General features: G+C 48.8%; 1 protein-coding gene, 1 non-coding gene and 1 pseudogene across 3 annotated transcripts in view; all 3 read right to left on the reverse strand.

Moving 5' to 3' along the window:
- Window positions 1-2,464: 2,464 nt before the first annotated feature.
- LOC112204734 (U6 spliceosomal RNA) lies at window positions 2,465-2,569 on the reverse strand. The gene has a single exon (XR_002938384.1). It is a non-coding gene; the product is annotated as a U6 spliceosomal RNA (small nuclear RNA).
- Window positions 2,570-5,742: 3,173 nt separating this feature from the next.
- On the reverse strand, window positions 5,743-8,529 carry LOC134807042 (inosine-5'-monophosphate dehydrogenase 1-like; annotated as a pseudogene).
- Window positions 8,530-16,272: 7,743 nt separating this feature from the next.
- DLG5 (discs large MAGUK scaffold protein 5) overlaps window positions 16,273-20,452 on the reverse strand; it is a 136,054-nt gene continuing 131,874 nt past the window's right edge. For both annotated transcript variants that reach the window (XM_016918719.4, XM_016918717.4), the window contains exons 30-32: window positions 20,319-20,428; window positions 19,488-19,597; window positions 16,273-18,035 (exon numbers count right to left, since the gene is read on the reverse strand). In XM_016918719.4, the coding sequence (XP_016774208.2) occupies window positions 17,932-18,035; window positions 19,488-19,597; window positions 20,319-20,428 (324 nt within the window). In that variant the 3' untranslated portion in view covers window positions 16,273-17,931. The remainder of the gene's footprint in view (window positions 18,036-19,487; window positions 19,598-20,318; window positions 20,429-20,452) is intronic.

Raw genomic sequence — 20,452 nt, forward strand, 5'->3', positions numbered from 1 at the left:
TTTAGTTTTGTCCAAGCTCGCAGGGCAAGGCTGCCCACTCATCTTGCGGAGGGACACAGCTAAGAGGGGCTTTTCTGGAGGTTCTCCTCCAAGCAAAGATCCTGGTTTGGGCTCTGATCTACACACAAAAGTAGCAGGACCCTGCAGCTTTGTTGACAAAACATTTGGAAAATGCACCCATGCCACCAGGCCACCTGCCTATTTCTAGCAATCACTTCTGGTTGAATTCTTTAAAAAAAAAAAAAAAATTCTTGAAAATAAGCCCTTAAAAGGTTGTTTAAGAAGTCTACCTCTCTCACAGTCAACGGTACCCACTTTGGAAATGGGTCATCTCCCCTTCCTAACTGCCCTGGGGGATGAGGGTAAGGGATGATAGGGCCCCTTGTGAGATGACATTTGAAGTATTTGTGTCATTGTCCTAACAGAACAGATGCCTGTCTGCAGGACACTGACTGGGCCATAGTCACTCATGCATGTGTTCACAGTGTGGTCCATGCACACCCCCTATCTGGCCCTTCCCCAACAGCTGCTGCAACCCTGCCAGACTGCTGGAGGTGGAATTGGCCAGGCTGGCTATCTCAGGCCTCTAGCCATGGCATTAGCCAGTCAGCACAGACACAACCCCAAGGGTCCACATGCCCAGGCAGACATAAGGTGGCTGGAAAGGCAGCTGCCCCTGCCCTAAGGACTGTTAGTCCAAACTGCACCATTCTGTAAACACCCTCCACCCATACTCCTGCATTTCACAGATCTTGGTTAAAGTGAAACATTCCATGGGGGTTTGGGCCATGAGAAACAGCCTGACCAACCACCTGACTTTCTTACATTCTGCTGTAAAAAAGTACAAAGAACATCACATTCAGCCAGAACAAGGGCCAAACCACCTCATCGTGGGAACATGTTATCAACCTTTTCCCAGGCAACATGCTCCCCAAGATCCCTCCCGCCCAGGGCTATAATTGCCCCAGCCTGTAAGCAGTGGTGAGCACTGGCATTAAGCTGGTCCCCCATCTCTGCAGGTCTTATGCTGAACATAGAACCTGCATTGCTGTAGAGCCGCCGACTCCCTTTCTTTAACCCTCGCCTTCCCTTTAAAAAACCTAATGAGGATGTCTCACAGCTAAACCTTAGAAACCATGACCTTCACTGAAACTGGCTGAGTTTAAGGAGAGGCTCTTAGTCATGGTCAGTTTCCCCTCTCCTCTGGCTCCCACCTCCCTTGGCCGTGCTGTGTCCCTTGAGGGATGAGCACACCTGGCTGCTTCTCCAGACACTAGTCCCCTCCGATTACCAGCTCTGGGCTGGGCTGACCACCTTCTCAACCATCCTGGTCAGCATCCTACGTTCTATCTCTTACAGCAAACAACCAGCCTATTTCCTTCAATGCCTCCTTCACTGTTTCTTTGAGACTAGAGTAATATAATGCTTTTAACAGTGGAAAGACTATAAAAAATGAAGTTATCAATACTCAATAAGTGAGTACATTCTCCCAAATAAATACTATGTGTGTTGCCATAAAAAAGAATGCAGCAGATCCACATGGTCTGATACAGGAAAATTTCCATGGCATTGGGTAGGGAAAAAATCTAGTAGGTGGATTATAATTATGTTTAGGAAAAAATATGAAAGGGGAATACAAGACTATTTTTTGCTCCTATAGACATTAAACTGCAACAGTAGTTACTAAGTAGAATTTAAGATAGAGCACAATAGACTCCTCTCTAAACATGATTATAAAAAGTACACACACAGACTAGTCTGTTTTTCTGTCATGAAAACCCATGTACTCACCACTTAGATCTAAGACTACATTTCGCCATACTGCATTATAAATTTTTTTTTTTTACTGAGCCATTTCAGAGGAAATTACTTCAGATGCTGCATCTTTAAAGTGTTGAGTTTACCTTGCCTCAACATATTCCCCTACAAGATGCCATTAACACCCTAACACAATAAGTGATTCCCCAATACCATATAATTGAGTCCATATGAAAATCTCAATTGTTTCCCAAATGTTGTTGCTGATCACCAGGGGCTTGGTCTAGGTCCTGTTGCTCACCACACAGAAAGCCAATCACTGTGGCAACAAGTATTGCCAGGGAAGAAGATTTTATTTGAGTGATGTCAGCCGGAGAGAAGGGAGACCAGCCTCAAATATGTCCCTTCCCACCAACTAAAGTTAAGGGAAAAGAAGAGGGGCAGGAATGAGGAGTTGGTCAATAGGCAGCAGGCGGTAGTATAAGGGGTTCCAGCATCTCATTGTAACCACATGTGGGAAAACAGGAATGAGGCAGGGATAAGAAGTTGGTCAAAAAGGAGCAGGTGCACCTCACTGTCCAGTGGCAGTGATCTGGAAAGTCTCAGTTCCCGGTATCATTCAGGAGGCCCGATGGTTTGTTTCCCAAGAAAGGAACTCAGATAAGACAAATGTAAGTTTTCCAAGCTTCAGGGTTTTTGTTTTTTTTTAAATATGGAACCCTTCACTAATTTGAGTGTCATCCTTACAGGGGCCATGCTAATCTTCTCTGTATCGTTCCAATTTTAGAATATGTGCTGCTGAAGTGAGCACTTTGTTTTTTCAAGACAACAGTTTCATTCTTTCACCCAGGCTGGAGTGAAGTGGCACCATCTTAGCTCACTGCAACCTCCACCTCCCAGGTTCAAGTGATTCTCCTGCCTCAGCCTCCCAAGTAGCTGGGATTACAGGTGTATGCCACCACGCCTGGCTAATTTTTGTATTTCAGTAGAGGCGGGGTTTTGCCATGTGGGCCAGGCTGGTCTCGAACTCCTGACCTCAGGTGATCCACCCACCTTGGCCTCCTAAAGTGCTAGAATTACAGGCATGAGCCACCGCACCCGGCCCAAGCTTCAGTTTTATGAGAAAACTGGACCTGTTTCAATGTTTATTTTATTTGGTTATTCAAGTCTCAACATTCTTTCAATCTAAAACAGTCCTCCCACCAGCCCTCCTTCCCCAGCCCTTTTTAAATCCATAGCATTGAAGAGACCAGGTCATTATAGAATATCCTTCATTTTAGATTTGCCTGATTGTGTCTTCATTCCCTAAACTTCCTATAAACCAGCAGTTGGATTGAAAGCCTTGATAAGACCCAGGTGGAGGATTTTTGGCAAGAACACATTCCAGTTGACACTGTGTACTTACCTACTTCATGTTGTAACTCATATCTGGTGGTTTCATTATGGGATCTACTAGAATATACAGACCATGGGCAGATCATATACAAAAACAGAACTCTGACCCACAGTCTGCAGTAACCAGTCCAGGAAGCCAAACAACCCCTGTAGCCTTTGGTCCCAAATGGCCAGGACTTGATCAATACCTGCCAGCTTCCCTAATTCTTGCCTCTGTTTTGAAAATCCTTTAGTAGGACCAACCAGAGAAGGCCAAATATGCTTCCCTAACCAATCACATAGGATACCCTGCTTCTAGTTAGCTCACCCACAGCCTCCAGATGCCAACAGCCTTTGATCAAGGCTCACCTGAAGCCTCCCCTTTTCCCAGCATAAAGCTTTCTCACTCCGCTGACTGCCTTTGAGTGTCTGCAATGGCAAGTGACTGTGGCTGACTCTCTGGGTATATACCACGCTGAGAATAAGTAGCTGCTGCTCATTCTCATTTGGGTGGTCTATAATTATTACTGAAGTGAAGTGTGATCACAGTTAAGGTGGTAATAGTCAGACCCTTTACACTGTCAATGGGCTCAGACTTTTTACTTCATGCCTTGCTTATACTGCTTGGATGTTTTCCATGTGTCTATATTAATATTTACAATAAAAGCATGATTTAGATTTTCATTTAGAATTTATCTTAAATGCATCAAATATGCAATTTTAAGTCAAGTTTTGCATGTTTGGCTCAAAATATCAAAATAATGTTGTGTGGTTTTAAAATAACAAGGTTTATTGCTCTTTATATAAGACATGTAGTTAATTACGTTGATCTCCATAAAAATAAGTTTAATTTTAATTTGAATAAAAGAATGCCACAATGAAATACTGACCATTAAAAAAAAAAAAAAAAGAATAAAGGACCTTAACCCTGGGCAAACATATAAAAGCATAGGAAAGTCACCCAGTATAATGTCTGGCACATTGCAGGTGTTTTGCAATTAGAGCCCATTCCCACGGTGGTGCACACTGCACAAGACCACAGAGGTCCAGCCCTTTTATCTTTCTGGTCCCATCCAGTCATCACCCATAGTGAATCCCGAAGGCAGCATCTCCACCCACAGTACTGGAGGACCACCGACAACTCCTAGTCCTCAGGGGAAACTCCCTTCCATATTCTTCTTGGTGGCGGCCAATATACATTTCTTTCTTCACTTCCCAGGACGTTTGACATACTTGGTGTTCCTCCCTCCAAGCTCCTCCCTTCCCTTCAGGTCTCAAGGTCTCATCCAACACTTCAAGCTCAAAATATCACATAAGCATCAAGGGGGTGAGCCCAGACAGGCACTCTTCCTTGTCCAGTTTCGGGAGAAGATCTCTGTTCCCTGTGACCCCAGGATACACAATGGCTGTTCTACACTCAGGAATCACTACATGTGATTCCCAGGACAGGGGCTGCAACTCTTCCACTAAGAGCTCACATAGCCCCAGGGCTCCCCCACCCCCACCCCATATACACACACCCCTCTCCCAGTCTTCTCTGTCTTTCTCGAGGACTGGTTAGCATTTTGGTAGCACCTTTGCCAGGGAAGCAGGCTCCCCAGGATGCACTTTGAACCCTCGCCCTACTGACATGGACTTGCGTTCTCCTGCTCCTTGCCTGGCAGTTCTGCACTTTCGGACTCCCCTCCTCTAACGAGTCCATTTGCCACCACAGCAGTGACTGCAATAGGGTCACGACACCTGTTTTCTGTGTTATGTGGAAAAAAATTAAGATACTGAAAATTTATGTATGCTACCTTCTGGGTGTGAAGGAGGGAACATGAATTCACATTTGATTTAGCTGGTATCTGCAGAAAGCAGCAGTAGGGATTTAGAAATGCATAAAAATAATGTTACTTTTTGGGATGAAGAGTGGCATGAGACTGATATCTATATCTATATCTATATAGATATAGATATATATTTGGAGGCATTGAAACCTGCTTGATTTATTCTGATTATTTAATACACACTGACGCAACTGTGATCCCAAAGAGTGCAAAGTTAAAAGCCTTCAACTGCAGCTGAGGGAGAGGGCAGGAATGGTACACCTCGGGACGGTGGTGAGTCAGGAATGACAGGCAGGTGGCCATGACCAGGGCAGCTTCCTCCCCAGGGCCAGGAACAGGGGAGTAGCCTGAGGAGCAGGACCCAAGGGTAGCCCAGGGCCGGGGAAGGGGGCAGAGACCTCCCCTTGGCCTAGGTCAGGAGCTCAGAAGTGCCACATGGCTGAGGGGACAGGACCCCGGAAGGGCCAGAGGCAGGGCCAGGACAGCACCATTTCCTGGGGGTCTGGGGGCAGGAAGTTGCCCTAGAGAAGAAGCCAGGAGGGGTTGCCTGCCCCTGGGGTGGGGGCCAGGCTGAAGGAGGCTGCAGCAGGCTGCAGCAAGAAAGACCTGAGGCAGGTGCAGGGCCTGAGAGCCCAGCTAGCTGAGCAGGGGGTGCTCCCAGGGCAGCCTGGCCCAGGAAGCAGTCCTGACTCTGCAGGGGATGCCAAGCAAGGGGCCGCAGACCCCTCAGGACCTCCCCTCCTCTCTCCCTGGAAAGGAGCTGGGGAACCCATAGTGCAAATCTGTGTACCACTCAGTGATGGAGGGAGACTGTGCCCCAAGGTGGACACTGGGGTGCACCCCCTCCACCACCTCAGCCTCCACCGCTGTCCTCATCACAGCTGCTTCTCATACGAGTGCAGGCCATGGACACCACCCTTGATCTGGGCCGACATGGTCTGCTTCTCAAACTTGAGCTCCCCTGAGTACATCATGGACCAAAGGACAGACAGGCTGTGGGCCCCGATATCCTGGCAGCTGTGCTGGATGCCCGCTATGAGGTAGGGCATGAACTTCTGAATGGACCCTTTGTCCTGGATGGAGCCCGAGACACCCTGTGCGATCTTCACCTTATCCCCCTTGCTGAAGTATCGTTTCTGGCTGCTGCTGCTCTTCTCCATGGCATCCAGTGAGCCCATGCCCTGGTACTTCTTGAGCTGCACCCTTTCTAAGAAGAAGTACTCACCAGGTGCCTCCGTGGTGATGGCCAGCAGAAGCCCATCATCACTGTGGAGGCTCCAAGGGCCAGGGCCTTGACCACGTGCCCCACAGTCTGGATGCCACCATCGACTATGATGGGCACACCAAAGCACTGGGCATACTTGGCCACCTTGTACACAGCAGTGCCCTGGGGCCAACCGCAGGCCATCACTTCCTGGGTAATGCAGATGGAGCCGTAGCCCATGCCCACATGCAGCCCGTCCACACGAGCGTCCATCAGGTTCTTGGCCTGGGCTGCTGTCACCACGTTCCCCCCAATCACCTGGAGGTGGGGGTACTTCTGTTTGATGTAATGCACCATGGTGATCTGATACACCGAGCTCCCTTGGGATGAGTCCAAGACTACAACGTTGACACCCACCTGGGTGAGCAGGTCCAGGTGGCATTTGTCATCCTCACGGGTGCCCACAGCTGCCCCGCACAGCAGCTGTTTGTGGGAATCCTTGGAGGCCAGAGGGTAGTCTCGATTCTTCTTCAGGTCAGTGCGGGCAATGATGGCCACCAGCTCATCGCGATCACTGACGATAGGCAGCTTCCCTTTCTTGCTACGCTGCAGGATCTCATTTGCCTCTTTCAACGTCACACCTTTCAACGTCAGCCACCACCAGTTCCATCCTTGGCGTCATCACCTCACTGATGAAGGTGGTGTGCTCCTTCTTAGCAAGAAAGTCGACGTCTCGGGAGGTGATGATGCCCACCAGCTTGCTGCCCATGGTGCCCGTCTCAGTGAGGGGGATACCAGAGAAGCCATGCAGCATCTTGGCCTCCAAGCACATCACCCACGGTGTGCAAGGGGCTCAGCACCACAGGGTCCGTGATGAAGCCCTGTTCAAACTTCTTGACCTTCCGCACCTCATTGGCCTCGAACTCTGGGGTGCAGTTGTGGTGAATGAAACCAATACCTCCCATCAGAGCCATCCCGATTGCCATGTCAGCCTCTGTCAGTGTCCATAGGGGAGGAGATCAGCAGCGTCTTCAGCCCTTGCGGGTCAGGGCTGAGGTCAGGTCCACCTCATCATCAGCTATGAAGTCTATGAATCCTGGGAGAATCAGGAAGTCATTGTAGGTGAGGCCGTTGGTGCTGGTGAAGAGCTGCTGCACGGTGAGCCCGTCCTCGGGCACGTAGCTGGTGCCGCTGCTGATCAGGTAGTCTGCCAGGCTGCCGTGACACCCCACGACCCGACATAAACACCCGAGTGGCCACCTGCCGCAGGCACACTGCCGCTGCGGGCCGGGCAGTGTAAATCTTTTTATATCCCTTCTACTTTTGGGAAAAAAAAATGCCCCAGGAAGGTCTGATCACCAAATCCTTCCAGAGAGCGATCTTCCAAGCCAAAGAGGTTTTCAGTCCCACCCACTGAAATCATCCAGTCCTTTATTCACCTGTGTCAACCCGGCTCGGAGGTGTGGCCTGCGAGATCCTTCATGCAATCAAGAAGTCAGGCCTCCACCTGGTCCTGGGGGTCATCTGAGGCCCGCAGTTTTGGAAGAGGAATGTTTTCTGCCAGCAGTTCTCACAGACGGGCTGGCTCCCCACTGTGGGGACATGCACCATGCCCCCTGTGGGCCTCTGTTTTTCATCCCTGAATTCATCCCCCACAGAATGGTTCAGTTGTCATATCTAGCTATCTAATAAGCTTGAGGGCACTGTGTCCCCTAGGGGATGCCCACATGCCTGACCATGCAGGCTGATGCAGTGACAAGCACAAAGTATCGTGATTATAGTTCCTGCTCTCCTTTCCAGGGCTTTGAGCCCAGCACATGATGTTGTGCGTTTCTTGTTCCACCAACTGGCTGCTGTGGAATGACTAGGAAACCTCTTGGATGACAGTTTAATCCTTGTGGGGTACCAGGTGGCATCTGGGCACAGGTCAAACTTTCCGAGAGCCTTTTTAACCTCTTTCACTGCAGCCAGGAATGGCTGGATCTCTGCTGCTGCCTATAGGGATTACAATTGTCCCATCCATACACTGGTCTGTGTTGGCTTTTGTCACCTGGGCATGTGCGGCCACCATCTTGACTGCTCAGCTAGTTCTGTACCTGGGTTCTAGAATGATGTCATAATGATGCCATTATGACAGATTAGCCCAAGGCTGCACACTGACCTAATCAACAGGTGCGGCAGAGCTGTGATTAAGAGACTGAGTCAGTTCCCACTTGTGAATAGACAGCATGAAGGCTTTAAACCTCTCTGAACCTGATCAGCATTGGCAATGATCTTCTGCAGATCCAACAACAGCACAGAAGAACGTATCATCAGGAACACATTTGGATATTGACACAACTTCATCTGCAGTTGGCTTGTCATCCTGAGCTCCGTTCCCAGGCAGCGTAGATATTGCACAGGATTTTGCTGACCAGGGAGTTGGGTTATAAGTGGTAACTCTAACCTCTTAATACTAACGACATTGACAGTACCATATAATCCATCTATTACACCACACAGGAAAATCAAGCCCAGTGGTACAGGGCAGAAGAACTGGCTCCAGCCAGGATCAAGCATTGCTTTGGCATTGTTCCCCAATACCTGGGCCTTTCTTCTCCAATTGTTGGGGTAACTGGAGTGAGGAGCCTGAGGGGACCCAAAGATGTTCTCCTGGTAGGATTCCCTCTCATGGTCTTCTGCATTTGTAGACATTTTGATTGGTTCCATTTCTAAGGGCCAATTATCTGTGCTTTAACCTGAAATAAGGAACCTGCCTTCTGATCTTCAAGGATATGTACATGGACACACATCTTTCAGATTCAACTCTTGAGATTTTTGGTTTTAAACAAACAATTGTGTTCATCACAAATGAAGATTCCCTCAAGCAGCAGCCTCCTGGAATCAACTGCTGAGTCCAAATCTTGTAGCCCTTAAAAATATTTAGTATTTTTACTAAGTAATAAGTATTTAGGGTGTTATGAAAAATGCAATTTGAAAAAGTACATTGGTTTTTAAGAACAAGAGGAACGATTTAGAAATTATACAATATATTAACAAAAGTAAATATTTAATATATCTCAAACACAAAAATGCAAAAACTGGTTACCAAGCATCAAGAAAAACTTAAAACTTGTAAAATACAAAGGTTAAATGTATTTTATCTTCATTCTATTATTAGCAGATAACCTTAATAAAAATGAGCTGTTATTTACAGCAAAATATCATGTAATTTTAGATTTATCACTTTTTATTTCTATGGAAAAGCAACACCAGCATGTATTGTTGCTGAAGGTGAAGCAACTTTTTGATTCTGTTCTGTTCCACTCTGTGTTCTAAGATGTGTGTCAGATACCAGCCACACACCCTACATGTGCTCGGGGCACAGCCTGGCCCCACACAGCACTCTAGTCTGCAGGTGGGCACCTAAGGCCCTGCCATTCCCACTTCTTATTGTCATATTTACTTAGTTCTCAGCACCTCTGCCCATCTTTAAATGACTTAAGTGAGAGAACGTTAAAGTAGCTTACATGTTCCTAAGCTTCCTCACAGCACATCCCATCTGTGACAGCAATTCAGAAAAAAACAAATTTTCTTTTATTCTTAATGGTACACAGCATAAGAGAACAGCTCAGGCAGTTTACTGTAATTGACGGTCCTGATGTCCTTATCTATAAACTAAAAACTCCCCACAGAAGCTTCTGTAAGTATAATGTTAAATAAGTCTATAAACACAAATAACAGTAACAACAAGAATGTAATCCAAATGCCCAGTTATGGGAAACTAGTGAAGAAATTTACTGGTAAACCCACTGTGATGATGTGTGTGTATGTGTGTGTGTGTACATGTCAAGTTGGCTCAGTGACAGTCCCTAGTTATGTAAGCTAGGTGCTGCTGTGAAGGTATTTTGCAGATGTGATGAATATTAAGAGTATCCTGGACCGGGTGTGGTGGCTCACACCTGTAATCCCAGCACTTTGGGAGGCTGAAATGGGTGGATCATGAGGTCAGGAGACCGAGACCATCCTGGCTAACACGGTGAAACCCATCTCTACTGAAAAATACAAAAAATTAGCCGGGCGTGGTGGCAGGTGTCTGTAGTCCCAGCTACTTGGGAGGCTGAGGCAGGAGAATGGCATGAACCTGGGAGGCAGAGCTTGCAGTGAGCCAAATCTCTGCACTCCAGCCTGAGCGACAGAGCAAGACTCCGTCTCAAAAAAAAAAAAAAAAAAAAGAGTATCCTGAAAGATCTGGGTGAGCCCGATTCAATCAGTTGAAAAGCTTTAAAAGCAGAAGCCTAAAAAGGCCTTAAAAGTTGAAGCTTCCCTGAAAAAGAAAAGAAATTCCACCCACGGGCAGTGGCGTCTGCTGTACTTGTGCCTGTGGAGTTCCATTCTGCTCATTCACTTCCCTCCTGACTGCCCATAGACAACAGTTGTGGTCTGTGCCCATGACCTCCCTGATTCTGGACTTGCTTAGCCAGCACCCACAATCTTGTAAGCCAATTCCTTTAACAAATTTGTATATATATGAAATACACTGGTTCTTCCTCTCTAATTAAAGCCTGGCCAACACACCCAAAAATTAGAAGGGGATGCTGCTGTTAGAAGGAATAAGGTATACATTTTAGGCCATTCAAGACTCCAATAAATGACAGTAAAATAATAGCAAAGAAAAACCTTACTTTGGGGTTAAGAAATCACAGATTGATATATAAACTTAATTTTGCTCCTCTATTAAAATCCTACTACAAAACAGTAAATATAGTAAAAGAATTTCTTTTAAAAGGATATTAATTTAGAAATACAGAGAAAGCAGAGGGGCAACAACCACAAAATCATTTTAGAAGTTGAAAAGGAGAGAGACCAGTGGCAAATTCCTTAGCAGACCTGAGAATACCACACCCAAAACCAGCAGAAGAAAATGCTAAGAATCTTTAAATGCACAGAACTGTGGCGTTGTTACCCCATGGAAGTTGGGGTGGAGGGGAGGCTTAAGTATGGAATGGGTAAAAGCTGGGTGAGAAACCCATTCCTAGTTTCCAAACTACAGAGCTACAGCCTTTTCCTCAACATGGCCGAAGCTAGGAGGTTATTCTCTAGAGAGTATAAGTGAGGTTTGGAACTAGGGGATGCCAGCGTGGATCCAGAGAATGGGCGCCACACTGAAAACAAAAGGATGAAGTGACCACATGCTGTCATGCTGAACGCTGAGTGCAAAGAGTCCTAGCCTTCTTCCCCTACTGGGCTCCAAGATGCGGCCAGGCCGATCCTTCCCATCACATAGGAAGGGCCCCTTGGGGTAATCTGGCAAATCTCTGAAGACCTAAAGAGAGCACTGCTGTGCTTCGCCAGTGAACAGCCCAGCCAGACCATCCTACAGTGAAACTCAAAAGACTCAAAAGACCGCACTCTCACCCATTTGATCCGGACTTTTACATTTCCCAGGCTTCATCAGTCGACACCCAGTGATTACCTGACACCTGAAGTTAAAACCTCTAATGTGCAAAACCAAGACCAAGGCAAAACAAACAAACAAACAAACAAACAAACAAAAAACAACCTTAGAGGAAATGGAATTATGTGGGATGAAGAAAAAAATACTATCCTCAGATAAGATATTGTATTCATGAAACAAGTACAGGAAGATATAAAAGAGTTCTTGGAAATTAAGAACTTGTTAGCAAAACTGAAAAACTCAAGAGAAGAGACTGAAGGATGAAAGTTGAGTGAATCGCCACAAAATAAGAGTAAAATGACAAAACGACACTGGAGTAACCAAAAAACGAGGGAGCTGGCCAGATCCAGGGGCTCACGCCTGTAATCCCAACACTTTGGGAGGCCAAGATGGGAGAATCATGAGGCCAGGAGTTTGAGACCAGCCTGGACAACACAGTGAGACCCATTTCTACAAAAAATTTAAAAATTGGCTGGGCTTGGTGGCTTGTACCTGTAGTCCTAGCTACTTGGGAGGCTGAGGCGGGAAGATCACTTGAGCCCAGGAGTTGGAGGCTACAGTGAGCTATGATTGCACCTCTGCACTCCAGCCTGGGTGACAGAATAAGATTCTGTCTCAAAAAAAAAAAAAAAGAAAAGAAAAAGAGAAGAGAACATGAGGGAACTGTCCAGGATCCCCAACACATAAATAACTGAAGCTCCAGAAAGAACAAGGAAGTGGCCTGCAGCAGGTGCTCACGGCCCTTGCTGTTTTGGCTCTCTGGGTCTGTGTGTCCACCCCAGCCTCCAGCCTCCCAACCCATACATATCAATCCACACACAAGGATGAACACAGATTTTGCTAGTTTCTTTGTTTTTTGTTTTTGTTTCTGAGATGGAGTCTCGCTCTGTTGCCCAGGCTGGAGTGCAGTGCACGATCTCGGCTCACTGCAAGCTCCGCCTCCCAGGTTCACGCCATTCTCCTGCCTCAGCCTCCCGAGTAGCTGAGACTATAGGTGCCTGCCACCACACCCGGTCAAATTTTTGGATTTTTAGTAGAGACAGGGTTGCACCGCGTTAATCAGGATAGTCTCGATCTCCTGACCTTGTGATCCGCCCGCCTCAGCCTCCCAAAGTGCTGGGATTACAGGCGTGAGCCACCGCGCCCGGCCAGACTTTGCTAGTTTTTACTTCATCCAGCCCTGTTCAAGAAGATGATGCATAGGAGAAGATAAACCCAGTGACCCTCCTGTGGATTAAGAATTCAGATCCGAGGCTAAGCCTTTCTCCTCAAGTGTTTCCTCACAGGAAACAGATCCATCGAAGGAGAGGAGGACAGGAAAATCAAAAGAAGTCAACATTCCCAGGAGATTCTCAGCAAAATAGAGGAGAGGTGTCAAGATGAGAGCTGGCACCAGACCCCGAGGGCAGTGATTCTGGCCTGGAGCAAGGATTCAGGACAGACAGGTCAGGAGCCCTCAGCACCAAGATCCCTGCGGGCTTCCCGCAGCTCAGCTGAGGACAGGTCAACCGGGCGATCCCATTCACATTCTTTCTACTCGGCTTACCTTGACTTGATGGAGAAGCTTCCTGCCCTCCAGATCAGCTGAAGATCCTCACTCCATCCCACAGCAGCGCTCGGCTTTGACATCCTCCCGAAATCAAAAGGTCAGCTGTGGGGACTACAAAAACAGAACTCAGCAGCCGGCACACTCCATCCACATTCTTGCCAGATGATCAGGGTCTGGTCCATGGATAGTGTGGCCACAGGCCCTGATGGTGGCAGCCCTGCTACGCCCAGGACTCATTCAAGCCTTGCTGCTCCCTGGCTTCCCCAGAAGGGCCCCTTGTAAATTCTTGGAGAAGCTGAGGTCCACTCTGACCTTGAGATCACATTATGTTCTCCAGCAGACTTCATTCAACATTGGAAACACTGTGCTTTCCCCACACAGCTAATCTGTGCTTGATGCTCAATGTTTTTAAAAATGAACAATATGTGAAGAGCAAGTAAATTATTCACTACAGGTCAGGCTAGCACTTACTTTGGTAGAGAGGGTGGGGCATTCAACCGGGTGAAGACATATGAGTGCTTCTAAGGTAGTTGGTAGTGTTCTGTTCCTTAAAGATGGAAACACTATCCATTTTACTCTTTAAACTATGCATTTATGGCCAGGCACAGTGGCTCATGCCTGTAATCCCAGCACTTGGGGAGGCTAAGGTGGGAGGACTGTTTGTTTGAGCCCAGGAGCTCAAAACCAGCCTGGGCAACATAGCAAGATCCCATCTCTACTTAATAACAAAACTATACACTTATATTGGATATGCTCTTCTCTATGGATGACATCTTTCACAGTTGGGGAAAAAAAGAGATAAAAACACATAGTAATAGGGAGAACTAAACGGGAACCATTAGGAGGCCAGAGACTATATTCTACAAAGGGAGAGCAAATGAAAGAGTATGGACGGACAAGAGAAGGGTGAGGGAACCCACAGGCCAGAAAAGTAGCAGAAGGGAGCAGTACAGAAGGCCCACCCGCCCTGGAGCCCCCATCTGCTGAGAGGTCCACCGTTCCCATGCCAGCACGTGCACCCTTGTCTGCGGTTTATGTTCACTCTGCATCCCTTCCTGTACTTCACGTTTCTCTTCATCTTTGACATCATGACCCTTGTGGCCCTGTGTCTCATCAACCCCACAGGAGGTGGCAGCTCGGCTTCCCCAAGCCTCTGGTTAGCCCACTGCTGTTGAGCCTCAAAGCTTTGTCTTGGCTGGAAAGAAAGGCCTGAGGCTTCTGGCCGGTGCTCGGCTTCTACTCCAGAGCTGCTCAGGGTCCGCGCCTAAGCATGAGGTCTCCTCCTGCCTTGAAGCTGGGGTTTCCCACAGTCTCTGCTAGGCCAGGAGCAAAGTCAAGCTCCATTTGAGTCCTGTTGCCCACCCATATCACAGAATCGTAGCTGTTAGCATGGGAAGGGGCCGCAGAGGTCATCTCATATTCAATTTCTTGGTCTCATGGCTGGAGTTGAAAATCTGCTCTGCCTTTCCAGAATGATCTGAGCCAGCGTGAGACAGACACCACCTCCAGGAGGAGGCCCATTTGGCTGTGCCCACAACCCCGCCCCCCAGCACGGTCTCCATGTGGGGTAAATAAGCCTCTAACCCACCAGGGTACAAATCCTTTCAGGGCTGCTTGACAGCATGTCTCGGGGCTGCCCTGCAAGGCCCGTGTGTCCAGAAAGAGCGATCTCAGTGACTTAAGTGCCTTCCACCTGAAAAAGACATAGGATTTTTCCCCCCTTGTAATTATAAAAGAAAACCAAGGTACCTGTAGAAAATCTGGAAATTACAGAAAAATCTAAAGAAGAAAATAAAATCACAATGGCCTAAGTGCAACTGTGAAGGTTTGGCATCACACCTGAGCTCTGTGAAAGAAACCAGCCCTAAAACCAGCAGCCACCACCCCAACCCCTACACCCCCATCTGCCCAGTCAGTGACTTAAAATCCATCGTGTTAGGCCGGGAGTGGTGGCTCATGCCTGTAATCCCAGCACTTTGGGAGGCCGAGGCAGGCAGATCACCTGAGGTCGGGAGTTTGAGACCAGCCTGACCAACATGGAGAAACCCCGTCTCTACTAAAAATACAAAATTAGCCAGGTGTGGTGGCGCATGCCTGTAATCCCAGCTACTCAGGAGGCTAAGGCAGGAGAATCACTTGAACCCAGCAGGTAGAGGCTGCAGTGAGCTGAGAGCATGCCACTGCACTCCAGACTGGGCAACGAGAGCGAAACTCCGTCTCAAAAAAAAAATATATCAACGGCTCTGCTGCCCATTCTGAGGATGGCGCAGGGTGTGGGCTGTCAAGGAGACAGAGGCAGGCCCTGTCCCTATGGACACAAGGGCCCACTCCAACTACCAGAGCCCCGCACAGCTCTGTGACACCCCGTGGCCACAGGTGAGATCAAGACTGCAGGGCCACAGTGGAACTTCACCCAGCAGGAAATGATGAGGGAGGCATCCACACCAGTCTGCCCCCACCAGCCTGGCCACCAGTACAGTGTGAGTGAGGCTTCTGGAGAACATTCTGCCCCCAAGCCCCTCCAAGAAAAAGGATCAGAGAAGGAGGGCTCTGCTCTGCCCCAGGCCTCAACCTGGCTTCCTGCAGCTAAAGGCCCAGCCTCCCAACTTCCTCATCACCTTGCAACACGGAGTTCAGGCCCATGTGGGCTGTTCTGGGAGTCCAGCAATGCTGGGTGATCTCCCAGTGTGATGCTGTCAGGTACTACAAAGCAGCCCCCAAGCAGGTGGGGCCATTCCCAGCCAAGGGCCCCAGACAGGGCCCTGACTGAGAATGCTACCCAGAGCACTCAGCTCACTCCCTTTTGCTTTTCCCAAGCCTGCAGAATTGAATGTGAGGGCCAGAGGGCAGAATCTGGGTCTCACACAGATGGGCAGCCTGGCTGCAGTCACCAGTTCATGCCACACTGGACAGATGGGTGGCAGGGAAGGGCAGGAAGGAGTGAGAGAGAGGCTGATGCAGCGGGTAGCAGGGACTGCAAATTGTCATGTGAGACAGAAAGAACCTACACATCAGCCAACTCCAGCTACGCGCTGCAGAGGAGAAGCTGTCTCAAGTTTAGAAATACAGGAAAGCTGACTGACTAGGAAGAGATTAAAAACTCGCATCTTCAAACACAGCCTTACAGAAATTGACCTTTATTTGTTGTACTAAAGCCTGTTTAACTTTTGATACAAAGTAACATTTTAGTACAGAAAATCCCAGTCTGTCAGCTCAGTACCTGTCTGTGCACACTGTACCATCTCAGTCCCACTCTGCCTGTAACTTAGAAAACAGCCCCTACCCCCAGAGGGTCTGCGAGTTAATACCTTGAGAATAGTCTACAGTTTTTCATAGTTTGTCTGAGCTAGAAAACTTGTACCTGTAAAACAAAGGACAGCATTGAGGACTGAAACTTGTCTCTTTTTTGAACAACTGTGCAAGAAAATATATCCCTTTTTAAAAAACATCAGTTATGGCTAAACTACAATCTAGTGTCTAGAATTACAAAGAATAAAATGAAATCAAAGATTTCTCGCTAGTAAAATGAAATGTTAGGAACAGTATTAAAATATAGGTCCTACCCCAACGACACTTACACAGAGCCCAGTACAGTACCTATTATTAACAGGACGCACAGCTTAAGGAGGAACCACATCAAATCTTCAGCCAGACATATCTAGCCTCAGAAGTGCAAAAAAAAAAAAAAAAAAAAAAAGCCCCCAAACGAAGACACCCACATTGAGTAGGGTGCATGCCGTGAGTGCTGTAATCAAGATTAAAAAGACCTCAGTTTTTCTTTTTAGACTGTTGATAGTGACAATAACCATTATGCTTCCCCTAAAAGCTCTCAATTCAATGTCTGAAACATGAATGTTTTCATATCAAAAAGAACTGATGTACCTGCCACCCTCTAAAAAGTTTAAGAATTACCCTGCAAACATTGCACTGATGAAGGCTGTCACGACTTACAGAGCCTAAGGAGGACCCAATGGCAGGCATCAGCACAGCTGAACACCACCTGGACCCCACTGCAGCCCTGCCCACGCAGCTCTCACGGAGCAGACACAGTGCTCAAGTAATAAGCACAGATGGAGGAGAAACGAGAGGCTGTGGAAGGCAGGAGAGAAAGGCCGAGAGACGAGTTTGTAAGAATGCCAAAGTCACCTTCCCCAGTGTGGGAGGAAAATGCCAAAGGCACTGGTTCTGCTGCCACAGGCAGTCTGAGCACCTGGAGTTGTGACGTCCTTCCAGGAGAGGTGCCACCAAGGAGCAGGAGGTTTGTCAAAGCTCTGGTCCCACCAACAAGAACCTCCCAAAGCAAAGCAGCCCCCATTGAGGTTCCAAGGTCGTTTTGCTGAAGACGGGAACGAAACCAACACCAAAGCGACAGGGGGTTGACAGAGGGGACAGGGGCTGGGCACCGGCAACATGGAGCCGTTCAAGTAAACATAAACCACCAAATACTTAGAAAAGGCTTGTAAACGAGTGATCCGAAAGGTTCTCTTTGCAGCATCTCTGATCAGCTGGCTAAAGAAAGGTGGGTGCTGAACCCGTCTTTAGTGTTATCTGTTTTGTGTTAAAGCACACGTGTGACACGGGCAGAGTGTGTGGGCCTGGGCCTGGATCGCATGCAGCCGTGGCCCTCTGTCTACAAAGGAGGTGCTTCTGGGTCCTGGTTCCGGATCCTTCCCCTGCATGTTCATAGACGGACAGACTTCTACTTTCAGTCGCTAGAAAAGAGCTGAGCCTGGCGTCCCCTCAGGCGGCCAGCTGCAGTCATCCACAGCACAGCATTCTCCTAGAGCGGGCAGGCTGGAATCCACAGGACTTTATTTTGTTCTTGATTGACCATTGCCAAGATCTGAGTGCAAATGCTTGACAGGGCTCCTCCCTGGATGACCCCTGCAAAAGAGCCCCCCAGACACGTCATTCAGCTCAGAGTAAGACCCCAGGTTTGAGGCAAGGCAGTACAGCTTTCACTCTTTCTACTGTGTGGCTGTCTGCTTTGTGCTCCTTGGCACTCTGCTCCATCCCCACCTGACTCTCCTTCACCAGCAAGAAACTGGGAAAGAAAATTGCCCCTCTTGAGTTGATCACTCATATGTAAACTGCCCACCCCACCGCAGTTAACACCCTGGGTTGGGTTTGCAATGGTTGGGGGAATCCCAGGGCATCAGAAGGAAGTTTGGAGGACATGTGGCGGGGGTCTAATCATTAGCAGGATTCTGCAGGAAACGACAAGTTTAAGGAGCCAGATAGCTCATGGCCAAGAGGAGAGTCACAGCAAGATGATGACACCAACTTGGGCCAGCCCTGTACTATAGGAGTTTGACAAAGGGGTCTATAGACACCAGGCCAGGGGTACTCCAGTGTGCTCCACATAACAGCACCTGGACACAAACCAAGCCCCTACTGCAACAAGGCATGCTCAGAAATTGACAGCGAGTGTCTAGAAACTGCTATGGAAACAGGATGTCGTAATTTTATGTCTGTTGAATCTAACAAGAAAAAAATAGAGCTTACCTTTTGCAAGACTTAGAGTTTTAAATTTTCATCTCTCTAGGAATTGTCAGTGTATTTGGCTAAATACCAGTCTGTGAGGAATTGGAAATGAAAGTTCACACATACACACACACACACACACGGAGGCATGCACACCTGCACATACCTACACACACATGGGCACCAAGCCCAGGTCCCTGGACTAGATCATAACACTCTCCACAATGCAGTTAGAATCCCTGTCCCATCCTCTGTGACTGCAAATGCTAATGCCCTGCAAATGACAGACTTTCCCAAAGAGGCTGAAGGCCAGAAGGTAAAATAGAACAACACTTCACTGAGTTTGTTTCACTTTGAAGACCAGAGATGGTAAGGGGACAGCATTGTTTTTTTTGTTTTGTTTTTTGCTTTTTTTTTTTGGAGGGGGGTTTGCCAAATCCCGCTGCAAAACGGGACTGCCCTGGAGGGTGCTAGGGACAGATGGGCCCCTAGCCTCCGCTGCCCACACTGCTGGCACACTGGGGGCTGCTCCAGTCCCCGCCCTGCCTGGGGACACTGTGGCTGCACTAAACTGCACCTGTGCTATGGGACAGACCCACCACTGCACGTGTGAAAATGAGCAGGCAAGCCAGGCAGGACCTGAGGCCAAGATCGGTGAGCTTAACATTCAACCTGTAAGAATCCTGACGTTGGCCAGGGACTGCGATCTGAACACCTGACTTGTCAGGAACGTGCTCATGACAGCACTTGGGAGCATGTAGAAAGCACGGGCTTCTCCACGGCTAAGAAAACAGCCTTGGTCTGCTTCCTTCCCTGCTGCCTGCTCCCCACTCCAGGCCCACGCACACCTACCTGTGAAGTACCTGCTGTACTCCTGCTCAAGCTTCTGCGCCGCCTCAAACTGCTCTTTGGAATGCCTCTGAGTCACCTTGTCCCTCAGGTAGATGGGGTCTCTCTGCTCCCTGTGGGGACAGCCAGACACCAGGCTGAGCACTGAGCCTCCTCCAGGCCCTCTTTCCTTCCTCTGTCCAGGCTAACAGGGGCCCCATCAAGGCAGGGGTAGGCTGTGGAGGGAGGCCCCATGTGCTCCCCACATAAAGCACAGCAACAGCCTGTAGGCTGTTGGGGTAGCTCTGGGCAGATGGGGGAAGGAGGGCCCCCCAGCACACACACTTGGAACAGATGCACCAGCAGCCCCTAGCGCAGGTCCCAGAAGCTCAGCAGCACAGAAAGGCAAAATGGAGCAGGGCCTTGGTGAGCCCTTGGCCCAACCAGCACAGGAGCTGGCCAACCAGCTCCTGAGTCATGAGCCAGCTCGGGGCTGAGTAGGACTATGCCCAGGCCACTGGCTCCCCTGCTCCTAAGCAGCACGTAGAGAGGAAAGGGGGCTGGGGGAGGAGAGGGGAGCTGTGCAGACCAAGCTGGCCATGCCCAAAAAAACAGCGGCAGCACCCAAATGGCGGAGGGGCGCGAGGAAGGGGCTGTGCTTGGCTGACACCACCTCTGAGTAGGGGACAGGGCCGAGAGGGAAGGGTCATTTTCTACACGTACTGCCTATTTCAAGACCCACAGGCCCATCTCTCATTCCTCAACCCCCCACCCCAACACACCCTGCTCCCTACTTGGGCTCCCAGCCCCACCTGTGACAAGGCCCCAGCGGAGCCCAGGGGGCCAGTTACCTACTTGATGTGCTTGGCGCTCTTGTAGTGGATGAAGATGACAATGGGGTAGATGTGCATGTGGTGGAGCCGCTCAATAGCGTGCGGAGCAATGTCCAGGAGGCAGTGTCGGTTCTAGGGGGAGGGGGTGCAGAGTGA

Source organism: Pan troglodytes, chromosome 8, assembly GCF_028858775.2.
Source record: "Pan troglodytes isolate AG18354 chromosome 8, NHGRI_mPanTro3-v2.0_pri, whole genome shotgun sequence".
NCBI lineage: Eukaryota > Metazoa > Chordata > Mammalia > Primates > Hominidae > Pan > Pan troglodytes.